The following is a 14,711-nucleotide window of genomic DNA, read 5'->3' as shown; positions in this document are numbered from 1 at the left end:
CAACGGAAAAGAATCAATCAATCAAAACTAACTTTAGCTGGACTATAACTTTATTCTAGAGCTGTTGTAAAGCCTAAACAATCTGTTACGGTAATTTCCTATTATCTCTGTAAAGCTGCTTTGAAACAATCCATATTGTTAAAAGTGCTATATAAATGAAGGTGACTTGACTTGACTTGGTAAGATCACAGTCCTCAGCAACCAATTGTGTGGAGTTTTTTTTACATGGCTACTATTTCAACCACAAGATAGCTAGCTTTCAGTGCTTTCTCTGACTCTATTGCACTATTCATCATGACCCCGTTTGGGAAACACTGACATAGACTTTGAGCGAAGAAGACGCACAGCTGCAATCTAAGCACTCTTGTAAAAATTATAATATGGCTGACATGGGACAATTTACCCGGTCATCATTTTGTGCTGCACACCAGTTCATAAACTCTCTCCATTTATGAGCATATAAACACCTAGAAAAAGGAGTCCATTCCTGTGCACAGTACTCAATGTGATGAGTTTTGTGATATTGGCAGGCTCTGCTGACCGACCATACATGCAAGTTCCACAGCTCTGGGCTGGACTGCCATACTAAGCCTGCGCTTGGAAACATGCACAGCTCAGATAGAGAGACGATATTGATTGGCACATAGAAGGGGTTCTCTCTGGCTTTTGCAGGCATCATAAGTGTATCCGTGCTGTCCATTTTCTAAGAACATGGCAGTGATGCACTTGGGGGAGGAAGTATTCTAATGCCAAATGAACTACTCTCAGTTCCAGGCAGTTTATGTGTCACACTTTTTTCTGTATCCATCCAGGCACAAAAAGCTGATCTGTCCAGCCCGTGCTCAACGCCTCCGTTGCAACAGCATCCTCCTGACAACTTGTCCCATGATTACGCCTGAACTGTACAGCGTCTCACCATACCAGGGGGCTAGAGCACACATTTAGTTACTTCTTGACATGTTTCTGACACACAATTTTCCTGTTTACATAATAATGCATGTGTTCGTTTACCTTTGTGAAAGCATGATGGCTATTATGTTTCTGATGGGTCACATGTGTTTTGTATTGTGAAGGGTAATTCTGTAAAAAACGTGTTCCAGACTTTACAATGGCACACAGAGGTAAAGACTGGCCTTTCTGAACACCATGATATAAAACCACACACTGTAGCTCAAGCCTTTTAAGTGTTTTTGGCAGGGTTAAAAAGAGTACCAAGTGGTAAGCCCCTTGATGTTTGTAGTGAATGTTTATAGTGAAACTTTCAAAGCCACAGTCTGCTGTCAAGTAACCCAGCTCTCCTGATTTATAATATGAGTGCATGTGGGTTTTGATGGCTCTGTATGAGTATATATGTATGAACAGTGGTGTGTATTAGTTTGTATTAGTTCAAAGGCCTTAAACTGAACCCACAAAATCTATTTACCTTAAGTAGCTTCAAATTGGAGATAGGGGCCAGATTACTAAACATGGCACATTAGCATGAGAACATTTAGCATTTTAGACAGTTGGCACAAATTATAGAATTGTCATGGGTGCAATACTACCAGAAATTACGGTTACAGTATAAAATCAAACTTACTGTAACAGGGTTGAAGGGCTTAGTAATGATGAATAACTACTGTTCCCTTTTGACTTCGGTCCACTCGACATTGTGTCAGTACAGCTGATGCTTTAGGGAAACTTCAGTGTCAGAGAAATACTGAAGCCCTATTGAATTACACCAATCTGCACGATTGGCTAATGATGTTCAAGCACACAAATTGACCTATTGGTAAGCTCCTCCCCTCAAACGTAACCGTTGCATAGGGACCAGAACACAGACATATTTAGGTTTCAGCGCCTAGAGAAACATTGGAAGATCCAAAAGCTCTCATCGGTTTGATGGTGTTTATGCTACAAAAATGGTAAAACAATGTATCTGTGGTACTTGTATCACTGATTCCAGCTATCCTGAGAGGATGGGCAATGGAATTTATTTTATTCCATTTCCTAAACCCAAACAAGACAGAGCAAAATGTCTGCTTTGGATTAAGCAGTATTAATCCAATGATGTGGGCACAGTAACCTGGTTCCCTAAGGATTCAACCCCAATCCCAATGAAGACGAAAACGTTAATTTTCTGGTTGTCTTACTCTTATAAGTTACAATTAAATTTAGTGAGTCCATGCTAACGTACAAACCTAAATAGCTAACTGTTCTCACGTCATGTACAGACTGGTCTACAATTCATTGTCTCTCCATATTAAACTGGTTAAAAGAAAAATTAATTTAATCTTACCCTGCAGTACATGAACAGTGTTGATCCTGGATGTTGCCATCTGTGATCGTGATGACTGTAACATGAGGCTTTTCCCGCTTGCATTGTTATCTGTAAACCCTCGCTGCCAAATAAATGTTGTTACCCGCCATATTTATTTTAAAATCTTTTATATATCCTCCATGGCATAGTTAGGTCCCACATGAATGCTCCTCTATGAGAGGTGGTCTTTCTGTGTCCAACATTCATCAAAAACATCTTGGGACAAGATTTTCACACTGACAGCTGTCGCAACAGTAACTAAGGGGGGGGCGGGGCTTACGATAGGTCAATTGGAGGCGGGCCTTGGCGCTATAAGGCCAATTCACACTGCACCAACAGAAGGCAATGGACACTTCGTCAGGTTTTGTCGGATCAGTGCGTAACCCCTGTCAGTGTCTGTTGGAGCTTGTTCTCACCGATTGAATATGCTGAATTGGATTTAGAATGTCTAATAAGTGATGTGCTGTAATCTGGTGACTGTCGGCATTGTTCTGTGTCTGTCGGTATTGTTCTGTGTCTGTCGGTGCAGTATGAATTGGCCTTTATAAGGAGGCACTGAATAGTCATTGCCTCAGAATCTTTCTCCTTCAGACAGCTGAACTGTCTTCAAGAATCCATCTACAGCTTGCTGTTGATATACGCTGTGTATATCAGTGGCCGGATTGTTGCTCCCCTGCAACAATTTTTCTTTCAGTGATTTTATCTCAGAAGCAGTGCTGCATGAGTTTGTTTTTCAACCAGATGTGAACCTTAAGAACTGAGGTTATGAGGTCACGCCAACTAAGTGACCGCATTCCTCTCACCGAATTCTTCAAGAAACAAACATGGCTTCAAATGCTCCCACCCATTGTGGTGGAGCTGCGAGCGGCTATAACAGCAAGGGGTTCACATTGCTGTCACAACGTCACATGTTTCCACATTGAACAGCAGTGACGTCATGTCCGGTTGCAGAGAGTGAGCGCGTGGAACACCAAGGACGCTGAACTCCTAAAACAATTAAAGATTCCAAAGTTTCCTCCTGATGAAGAACTATTGATGCAAAGGAAAATCAGTCCAGTAAAGACGAGGAAAAGGATCACTGGATGCCGAGGAAAAAAGCACCGCAGGTTATCTCCAACCCTATTGTTACCTCACCTGTTCCAGCTGGGAGAGGATCAGCTGAGAGTGAAATGGAAAGCGACGCTGCGCAGGTGAATAAAGCTGAATTAGCTGCCTTGATCCGTGCAATAATAAAGGAAGAAATAAACGAGGCAATGACTAAATTACAACCTCAGTTTAATGTACTAAAACTCGGACTGAAGGATTGTAAAGACAAACTCGTTGATGTGGAGTCGGGCTTGTCCGGCATGCACGACAGAATGGATGAAGCGGAGCGTGTGTGTAAAGCTCTCCAGAAAGAAAACAAAGAACTGAGAGATAAAACTGAAAAGTTGGAGAGTCACAGCCGAAGATTTAACCTCCGAGTATTTGGCCTCGACAAGGATATGGAAAAAGGAAAACCCACCGAATTCATGGAGTCCCTCTTCAATGAGGTATTTAAAGATAAACTGCTTTATAAACCTGAAGTGGAAATTGCGCACAGAGTGGGGCCTGTTACAAAACATGGTTCGAGACCGATGATCATCAGGATGCAGAGGTATGCGGCGAAAGAGGCTATTTTACAAATAGCAAAGCAAGAAAAAGTCCTACATTTCAAAGGGATGAATGTCAAAATCTTTCCGGATTTAACAGCAGAAGTGTCCAAGAGTTTAAAGATCTGTTTAAAGATCTGAGAATTAAATTACATCAGGCAGGAATAAAACACGGTTTGATTTATCCGGCGACACTGATTATAACATTTAATGGAGACACAAAATACTTCCAAGATCAGAAATCGGGAGACATCTACTACAATCAAGTGATTGGACCGACGCTGTCTGGTAATTAAGTATGTATGTGGTTTAATTTAGTCGTTTTTTGTAAACTGTTTTGCTCCGATATAGAATCTAACAGTATGAATCCAAAGAAATATGATCTTTAATATGTTACATAAATTACCAAAGAAAGGTCTTAAAATTGCCCATATTAATATATGCAGTCTTAGAAATAAATTGAGTGATTTAACAGATATACTGCAACCAAATAATTTGCACATATTGGCAGTGTCTGAAACTCATGTAGACTCTACATTCGATGATGCAACTTTAATGATTGATGGATACAGCATTTTTAGGAATGATAGGAATATATATGGAGGAGGAGTTGCTATCTTCAACATCATATACCTGTCCAAGTGATGCCAGATTTAATGTATTCTGGTATTGAAGTAATTTGGTTAAAAGTTAGTCTGAAACATCTAAAGCCAATACTCATAGGGTGTTATTACAGACCTCCAAATGCTAATAGTGAATATTTGGACAAAATATGTGATATGTTAGATCATGCTAGCAGTATGAATTTGGAAACTTACTTAATGGATGACTTCAACATAGATTGGAATTCTTCTGACTGTCCTAGGAAAATCAAATTAATGAGCACAGCAACAGCATGTGGATTATCACAGATAATTAAAGGTGCTCTAAGCGATGCAGGGAGTCGTAACTTCTTGTTGACATTTGAATTGTTGTCAAACAAAACGGAGGCTAGCTAGAGCCTCCCTCCTCCTCATCCCGTCTCCTCCCTCCTCCCCTCCCTTCCGGCATAAAGGAAAGTCAAAGTAGACACTACAAAGTTAAGTTTTACTGATACTTCATTCAATGTGTAATGTCACCAAGTTAGATAAATGCTTTTATATATTGCAGAACAGAATGCAGAAAAAGAGAAACATTATCTTAAAATCGTTTTGCCACCTGAGGTTATAACTATAGCTCCCATACAAGGACACAATAATAGCAAGATAACGTTAGCTTCGCGTTTCCCAGTGAGCATAAACAACGGCGGCGTCGTAAACAAATTTAGTCAAAGTTGTCAATAGCCTATAAATGAACATTCAAATTCATAACAGTGGATGAAAACATCATTCACACAAATTGTCGCCCTACTGTGAATTTACAATAGAGATTGATCGCTAGCTGCTAGAAACATATATGTTGTGTATTCACCGTTCTAGCTAATTACATCCTTGTGTTGGTTTGGCGAACATGAACGTCTGTTTAGAAAGAAAAATGGATTTACCCACCTGTTCTGCAAAAACAGAGCAACTGAATGTCGGATTGGAAGCCCTTCTGTCGGCGGAGTTCTCGCCACCTTTCGAAGATTTTTCCGATGTAAATTCGGTACTTCGCGCGTTTCTTATCCTTGTCCCTCTTCTTTGCAATTTGTTCATCGGAACATCGTCTCTTTGGTCGTGTGTTGACCATAATTCAAACTTCCCTCTTCATGCTTCTCTCTCGTCTCTCCTCCACACCCCCTTCATGTGTACGCGCACTAACCCCCCAAACCCCACCCTCAAATACTTCTTGTCTGTGATTGGCTGGAACACTGTTTGTTGTGTTTCGTGGTGCAGCTGAGCCCAGTTTGTTTTTGTTGCCGTTTGTGGAGCCTGTGGTGTCTACAGAGACCGCGTTTTTTTACAGTGTGTTCAGGGGACAGGCAGCTAGCGGATAGTGAGGAGATGTTTGCTGTATGTGACAAAAAATGTTTTGGCCTAAAAAACGCGTGGCATCGCTTAGAGCACCTTTAATAAACCGACTAGAATGTGTAAAAAAAGGGATGGCACTCGATCAGCTTCCTGTATCGACCACATGTTTATAAATAGACTACAAGTTTGCTCAAATTGCTTATCAGTGCCAGTTGGTTTTAGTGACCACAATCTTATTGCAATTGTAAGGAAAACAAAAGTTCCTAAATCGGGTCCAAAAATAATAATGAAAAGGTCATTTAGAAGATTCAATCATTTACAATATGAAGATGATGTTAGAAATATAAACTGGTCAGAGGTAATTCTAGGATCCAGAGAAGGCATTTCAGCTTTTTGATCAAACTTTAATGACAATTGTAGAAAACCATGCACCAATAAAAAAAGTTTACTGTTTGAAACGTCAACACTCCGTGGTTGGATCAAGAATGAAAAGATCTTATGAAAGAGAGATCTAGCTAAACAAGCAGCAATCATATCTAAATTCAAATCGGACTGGCAAATATATTGTAAACTTAGAAATTTTGTAATTAAGGCAAATAAGAAGAAAAAGAAATTGTATTATACTAAGAAAATTATAGAAATAAAACATGATAGTAAACAATTATGGAATACACTGAATAATATATTAAGAGGAAACAATAAATCAACTCCAGCTTATTTAGAACATGAAGGTGAATTTTATACTAAACCAAGTGATATAGCGAATCATCTTAATGATTATTTCATAAATAAAATAAATAAACTTAAAAATACTACACAGCCATACAAGACAGATTTATCAAATACACTGATAAATAAGATGATGGAAGGTAAAACATGTAGCTTTAAATTCAAGAGTGTCAGAGGTTCTAGAGGTTCTAAAGTGGAATTTATTACAAAACGATTTAAATACAAAACTACAAAGAGAGTTACAGTTAGTGGTGGACTGGATAAGGAGTAACAAACTGATTCTCAATGTATCTAAAACTACCTGTTTAGTGGTTGGAACTCCTTTTTCTTTACTTTCCAAACCGAAACTTGAACTCAGCATAGAGCAAAATTCTGTTGAGCAAAGAGAAGAGGCTAAACTTTTGGGAGTGATGATTGATAATAGATTGTGTTGGGACAGACATGTTCAGAAATTGTTAACTAAAATGGGTAACACTTTGTCTGTTATTAAAAGGTGTGCAAAACATTTTACACCACAGATCGTTAAACAAGCACTTCATGCTTTGTTTTTTTCACACCTTGATTACTGCTCTGGTTTGGTCAAATACTTCATCAACTAATATAAAAAAACTACAAGTGATTCAGAATAAAGCTGCACGTGTGGCTCTCTCATGTGGGTTTAGATCAAATGTTGACAAAATGCATGAAAGCCTTTCATGGTTTAAAGTTAAAAATAGATTGGTGTTTTCACTAATGGTATTTTTATATAATGTTACAACAAACAAAACACCTTTCACTTTATATACAAAACTATCCTTTAGTATTGATACACATCATTATCCAACGAGGCATGCAGTAGGAGGTAGTTTTATTTGACCTATAGTGAAAACCAAATCAATTCAACGTTCAGTTAGGTACAGAGCGATGTGTGAATGGAACTCTCTCCCAAATACTATCAAACAACAAAACACTCTGTATGGTTTCAAAACATTACTTAAGAAATATTACCTTCAAAGAAATTTAAATAGTTAATATTAATTTAATTGAAGGAGATATTGTTATAGGGTTCTTAGTTATCTTATTCTTGATATAGATCTATTCGGAGTAGCGACATTTTATTTTTATTTATGTTTTATTATTTATTTATTATTTTTGTGATCAATGGCGTTAACTGTACAATATGTATTTTCAAATGTTGTGTAATGTCTTGTGTGTATGGTGTGTAATGTGATGTCATAAATTGTATTGTCCCATGGAAGATAGGACCCCAGGAAGAATAGCTTTTAGCTTAGGCTGAAGCTAATGGGGATCCAAATAAAACAAACAAACAAACATGCCGGCAAAGCGGCACCTCAGAGCGGCGTTTTGCCTTATTAGCACAAAATGTTTGAGTCACTCATTCAATCACATGATGTAAAAAGGTTCCGCATGCCCCCTGCTCTCAGAATGTGCCTATGATAAAAGCAGCCTCAGCGTGGCGTTCTACCTTGTATAGGGCACAAATTGCTGCAGCTGCTTACTTGTTCATATCATATAACCAGCCCCCCGGCCTCAGTGACGAGCTGTCGTATACAAAGCAGGCAGCCTCAGCCTGCACGAGAGGACGTGTAGTGTTGCTTACACTACCACTATGTACACCGGCGCTGCCCCCATTTATTTGTTTCTCTATGATAAAGCACCAACTGTACCGCTGCTTTCATAAGGTTGCGTGGTGTTGCTTACACGAACCACTATATACTATATTGCCTTGCTATGATAAAACACTGGCTATGCCACTGTTTTCATAAGGTTGTGTAGTTCTGCTTGCACTAACCATTTGACTGTAAAAAAAGATGGACGACGCACCTTCACTCTCTTCCAATGTCGAAAAGTGAATCTGCCAATGTCCCAATATGGCACTGACATCTTGGAGCCCTAGACTGCGTAGTAGTGAACTCGGAGCCCAAGTCTGTGGAGTAGTAGTCTCGCATAGCCAGACCTTCAGACTGACGGCAGAAGGTCTGGACTCTATCGCAGCATTTCTTGGCCAAGGACCGCCCAAGAGGACGTTTGACTGACATGTAACACAACCAATCACAGTTTGTTTTGTACCGCGTCATATTTAGGGGCGTGACAATATAATGTTGATGTCCCTACAATAACAGACCGACGTGCATCTAATAAATTATTCATTCAAGAACCTTGTGCAAGTTTACTGCATCAATGGAGCCGCGAACTTCACATACTTTTGAAAATACAGCGTTTAGTTGATCGTGGTAAGCGCTCATTGTCTCAGTTGTAAAAACAACGGCTTTCTTTTTCCACGAGGGGTTTTGGCGTCATGACATTTGTTTCCCGGCGGACCGAAAATAAACGCGACACTCGTGCCCCCCGGAAATCCGATAAAATTCAACCAATCAGATGACGACTTCGACATTCCTGAAGTGTTTCCAGTTAAGTGTACCATATGCATCAGACGTTTAGCCAACGTTCCGTGGGCGTGACGTCTGAGGCTGAGACTAGTGCAGTAGTGAACGCGAGGTGGAGCCACGGTATCAAGGCCTCACCCACACTCCTGCAGAATCGGTTAGTACTGCAGAACAGTCAAGTTACGGAAATGTAGAAATTAAAGTTAAAGCTTCAATATCCTCCAGAATATCCCAGGGGAAAAAATATGTTGGTGCCTCAGTGACTACTTCGCTCAGAGAAGCTGTCAATCTCAGCGGTCAATCATGACATCACACTTCCGTTTTTTATAGCATCAAATAACTAACTAAAACCAAACTTTTTTGAAACATCTTTGGAAAAGATTTATTTGAAGGTAGCTGAGTTTGTCTCACGTCCCATTAGATTATATGGAGATGGCGGGGTTTCTAACCTATATTGCATCCAGCCACCTGGGGGTGATCGAAACATTTTGGCTTCACTTTTCAGGACTTGTGCGGCACATTGGGCACTAACCGATATATATACGCCAACATTGCTGCCGTTCATAGCCTTTCTGTGATAAAGCACCTGCTGTGTGTCTGTTTCCATAAGGGAGTATAGTGCTGATTATGCTTACAGCCGCTGTACAATCTGCATGTCGGTTTCAGACTGTGTCTCACGTTCTCATGTTGGGTAACAGAGCCGACTGTCTTTTACCATTTTGCAAATGAAGAAATTCAATAGTTAAAATAAACAAAGATTATCAATATCAGGGTCTTTTTCTTCTTTCTTTAATCGCTAAAAGGCTTAATTTTAATCTTTAAAGGCTAATGGCCTTGTATACAACAGAAAGTTGCTCAATAGGAATTGCCTTGATGTCACAGTGTACTACTCACTTACACAGTAAAAGAAGCTTCAAGCAGCAAACTGCTCGGTACTCAGAACAAAGTGCTTCAACCTCTGTCTAAGCACGCTTTCCTGCAGCTCAAACAGTAGAGCATTGGCGCTTGCAACGCCAAGGTCATGGGTTCGATTCCTAGGGAAAGCAAGATCTGATAAGAATGTAAAAATGTGAACCTTGAAATGCAATGTAAGTCGCTTTGGATAAAAGCGCCTGCCAAATGTAAATGTAAAAAAGACAGTGATAAGCGAGTATTCACAGACCGCCCGGTTTCAATGCAGTTATTATGTCTGTTGTATCAGCTTAGAACATGAGCAGAGATTCACACACTTCTCACAAAATGAACAATAGAGGTAGTGCCTCTAAGATCTGCGCTGCTAAATTGCACGTGTTCAACTAGATCCGGTACCTAGTAATAGGTATGACAAGGGAGCTGATGTCACCTCCGCCATCCCATTATATGACATCACCTGGATGATTGGCTTGTAATCAATACACAAAGAGCGTACTGCAGCCCACTCAGAGTATCTCATTCCTGGGAATAGAGCTAAACTCAGTCTCAATGCGGGCACCCACCATCAAGGAAGTGCCTTAAATTTAGATCATCTCCTTCACTTCATCGAACTAGGAAAATCACTGCCTTTAAAGCAGGGGTGGGCAACTTCGGTCCTGGAGGGCCACTGTCCTACAGAGTTTCGCTCCAACCCTGAAAAAAATCACCTGCCTGTAATTTTCTAGTAATCCTGAGGACCTTGATTACCTTGTTCAGACCTTGATTAGCTTTCAGGTGTGTTTGATTAGGGTTGAAGCTAAACTCTGTAGGACAGTGGCCCTCCAGGACCGAAGTTGCCCATCCCTGCTTTAAAGGGTTTTCAAAGAACATTTGGGTTGATGATGGCAGCCTCATCGTTAAGCCACCTCAGTCCGTTCCATTTGTGGCCACTTCAACTTTGGCTAAATTTAGCCCATGTCCCATAGCATGCGTGGCGGATTGGTAAGGCATGTCAAAGTGACCCACAGCTGATTTAATGATGCATGTTTAAATAAATTTAATACATTTAAATAAACAGATTAATAAAAAATATTAAATAATGCATGTGATGGGTGTTTGTTCACCTGCCACATAAATATACCCTTATTTAAACTAAAAGTGAATTGTTTATTCAGATAATTACAACTAGTAACTGCCAGGTCTACAAACAACTGCTAAAGTACTAACTGATGATAAATAATCATAAATCAGACCAAAAATGCTGCAAAAGCAAACTTTATGAGCTCAAGTGAACCATTGCATTTCACACTATTACATCACTAGAAATATTAATATCACTCCTACATGGCTGTTACAGTGACCCTTACTGATTGAAGGGGAAAGGACAAAGGTCTTACAAAAATATACTGTGGATAGCATATAAATATACAATGAATGCGCAATACAGGAAATATTTAAAAGCACTGGTGTCTCCAGTGACGTAAAGACTGCATTCAGCTTCTAATTGGCCTGTAGTGTTAATATGTAGATACGTTTCACTGGTCTCTGAGTTTACAGAATATCTTAAAAGATTCACAATAATTTGAGGAGTAAGTGTCAAAACAAAGTATGTGGACTAGTGCCTCACTGTGAGTCAGAATGGGAATAAACATATTTTAATGAAGTATATAGCCAGGCAAATAAAACAAAAGAATGAACTATTCTTAATTATATACACAATTTCATCAAAATTGCAATGTATTCAAATATTACCATAATTGCCATAATTTCAATATTCAATATTGGCATAATTGCCATCATTTCAATTTTGGTAATTCCAAAATTACCAATATTTCCTACAAGATGTTATAATCTACAAATTGTTGTTTAGGTTATGTCCTTGTGGTAGCAGATAAAGGTTCTAGTAGATTCATTTATTCATAAAAAATAGAAAACAATGAAAAAATTGCTATACTTTTTTGAAAACAAAGTATGTTGGACCTAAAAACAAGAATTTGACAGCAGAGTCAAGCTGTATTCCTCTAGGAAAGGTGAGAACAAAGCCTTGGACATTACATTTCCTCTTTAGTAACGTGAACCCACAATCTTCTGTGCAAAAACATGGAAGTACTTGCAAAAAGCACCTCTCAGGTAGCCAGCCGTAGACAATGAAGAATACAGAGAGAACCGGTGATAAATACCTAAGCAATTGTTGTGTCACGTCTGAATACAATTTCTAAACTATTGTAAACCATTAAATTGTACAACAAGTTGTAGCTGATACGTAGTGATCATCTCGCCGATGAGGAATTACATAAGAAGGCATAGAACTGTGTAAGAATCTCAGCTCATTTTTGTTGATCATACTTTGGTCCTTTGCCTTTTTGAAATGTATACCTTTATAGACAAAAATGACCACTTCCGTTAATATGTATTAAAAGTCCCTCTGTTGACCTCCTCATATGTGTCCTGTGGGTTAAATGTTCACTCATCTGATTCATACCTGTGAAGGGAATAAAATGCAACAAATTCACAAAATGTGTCATTTAAAAACAAATAAGTTTTATGACATTTTAGTGATGGTCATAACATCCGAAGTGAAATTATACCTTTGTAGTCTCTTTCTCAGATCTTTAATATGTTCATTCTTTTTAGTGAGAATCTCCTTCATGTTGCGGTATGCAGCCGTCTGCTGAAATTTCTTTTCCAGTTCCTTAATTGGTAAATAAACACAAAATGTATTATCAAACGCATAAAGCTTCACTGATTTATAAACCACTGATTTGCTATTTATGAACCACTGACTTATGATACCTTAAAAGTTCTAAAGATTTTTTTCAGCTATTGTAAGTTATAAAAAATATAAATATTAAATAATGTGTAATTATGTATAATAATTAATTATAATCATATATAATTACATTTATATATATTAAAATGTATTATTGTCAGAATAAATTAATTAATTGAGTGAAATTTAAAGATTGAGACTGAAGCTGATTTTTTTACTGTCATCTGTTTTTTTAAGGTGAGTAGCCAAAGTAAAACTGAATAAAATTTCCAATTGTGATCAGGGCCCGTATTTATCAAGCTTCTCAAAGTACCATTTTAGTCTTAACTGCTGGGAATTCATGAAATTTACTCCTACTTTCAACCTTAAGTATAAAAGCAAGTTAGCAAATTTCTTAAAGCTAAGAATCACTCTTACTCTCCCAGTTATTTAAAACAGCTTGAGAGGTCTCTCAAGTGGTTAGGAGTAGCCAGTAGGGGCTTGTGATGGCACTGAGGAGACAGAGACGTGCGCAAATCTTTTAGGAGGGGAAGAACGTTTTGAATGTTTGACGACTAGCAGTTAATCAAACGGAATTGTTTATATACCGTGCAATTTATAAGCGAAAATGTGATACGCACTTTATGGCGTGTAATACCCACGTACCCCACACCAATAACCCTACCCAAACGTATAATACGCACATACCCCACACCACTAATCCTACCCAAGGGGTTTACAGTACCTATCATACGAACATAAAAACTCATTTTCGCGTATAAATTGCATGATAAACACAATGCGTGCTATAGAGACGCATTTCATGAGATCAGGTTGGATATCATTATGTATTCTCTTGAAAATTATTTATTGTCAAATGTGTGTAAACTCCTCTTAGGAATTTCACCATTCAATATGAATTTATCTGAGAATATTCTTAAATAAGGAAATCTATTCAGTGATTGGTCCATGCCAATGTCATCATCCAAAATCCTGTTTGTGGCACAGCAAAGTGTCGTGAATCATCTCTAAGATCATCTCTTAATTTGCATTAAGCTTTGCATTGTTAGAAACCTAGTCATACTATTGAATAGTGTTGTCACGATACCAAAATTATTGTTTCGATACCGATACCAAGTCAAGTATTGCGATTTCGATACATTTTCGATACTTTTCCTGAAAAGGGAGAAACACTCTCAAATATCATTGCTGTGCTTTATTTTAAAACCGGGACAACATTCTAATCATATAACACACTAATAAATGAACAAATGAACAGCAGATATATTAAACATTTGAACAAAATATGAAATATCAAAAATAAATTAGAGCAATGACATTCAAGGTAAACATTTTTATAAATTTAGCAGCATTATCTCATTTATCATAAGAAACATAAGAGCTTTATCTTGATTCTGAACTTTGAATAAAAATATGAACAGCGATTATATTAAACAATGTTTAATATTGGTAACATATGATAAGCCTCATTGGTGATATATTTGACATGTGGGGAGAGAGTTGTGGAAGGCCTATACTTAATGTTAAACATAAATATATAGCAGCAAAGACAACGTCGGCAGTGTTGACAGCAAAATAGGCTACAGAATAATTCGTTCTGTATTGAGAGGTGCAATATTTAAAAATCGATAATATTTTTTTCAATTACATTTATATTGTATTTATGTCAAAACTTTCAAACATGAAAATGTCATTTATTAATATGTATTCGTGTCAAAATGACAGAAACATCTTTTCCTATTTTATTTTGCCTGGAAACGCTTCCAACACGCTTTTGCGTGTCGCGTGAAAAATAGGCGTCAGTTCTATTTCTAGCATGCACACGTTTTCCGCGCGTCTCGAGCTGAGCTGCGCCCAGACGCGTGTCACGCAGGCAGTTAACATGGGAGCCGAAATAAAAACGGACACGACACGCAGCCAGTGTGTCGCCGGCCTTACAAATCTGGAACGCGGTCATTCTTAGAAGTATCGATACTAATAAATTAAGGAATTGTGACGTTTTTAATTTCCGATTTACTTTTGAAGTATCGGTGCACCGTGCAACAGAGCAAGGTAGACAACGTACTTCCATATGTC

At 38.3% G+C, this 14,711-nt stretch overlaps 1 protein-coding gene and 1 long non-coding RNA gene across 5 annotated transcripts in view; both read right to left on the bottom strand.

Moving 5' to 3' along the window:
* Window positions 1–7,679: 7,679 nt before the first annotated feature.
* On the bottom strand, window positions 7,680–10,578 carry LOC309509381. The gene is made up of 2 exons (XR_014209884.1): window positions 9,066–10,578; window positions 7,680–8,514 (listed from the first exon to the last, which is right to left on the bottom strand). It is a non-coding gene; the product is annotated as an uncharacterized lncRNA (long non-coding RNA).
* A 546-nt stretch (window positions 10,579–11,124) lies between these two features.
* Window positions 11,125–14,711, bottom strand: part of lztfl1 (leucine zipper transcription factor-like 1) — a 37,189-nt gene continuing 33,602 nt past the window's right edge. For all 4 annotated transcript variants that reach the window (XM_082184019.1, XM_082184020.1, XM_082184021.1 and 1 more), the window contains 2 exons: window positions 12,454–12,557; window positions 11,125–12,347 (listed from right to left, as the gene is read on the bottom strand). In XM_082184019.1, coding sequence (XP_082040145.1) covers window positions 12,329–12,347; window positions 12,454–12,557 — 123 coding nt within the window. In that variant the 3' untranslated portion in view covers window positions 11,125–12,328. The remainder of the gene's footprint in view (window positions 12,348–12,453; window positions 12,558–14,711) is intronic.

The sequence above is a fragment of the Leuciscus leuciscus genome, assembly GCF_965113295.1.
Source record: "Leuciscus leuciscus genome assembly, chromosome: 11".
In the NCBI taxonomy this organism is placed as follows: domain Eukaryota; kingdom Metazoa; phylum Chordata; class Actinopteri; order Cypriniformes; family Leuciscidae; genus Leuciscus; species Leuciscus leuciscus.
The sequence above is the reverse complement of the archived record's forward strand: the minus strand, read 5'-3'. Positions and strand labels throughout refer to the sequence as shown.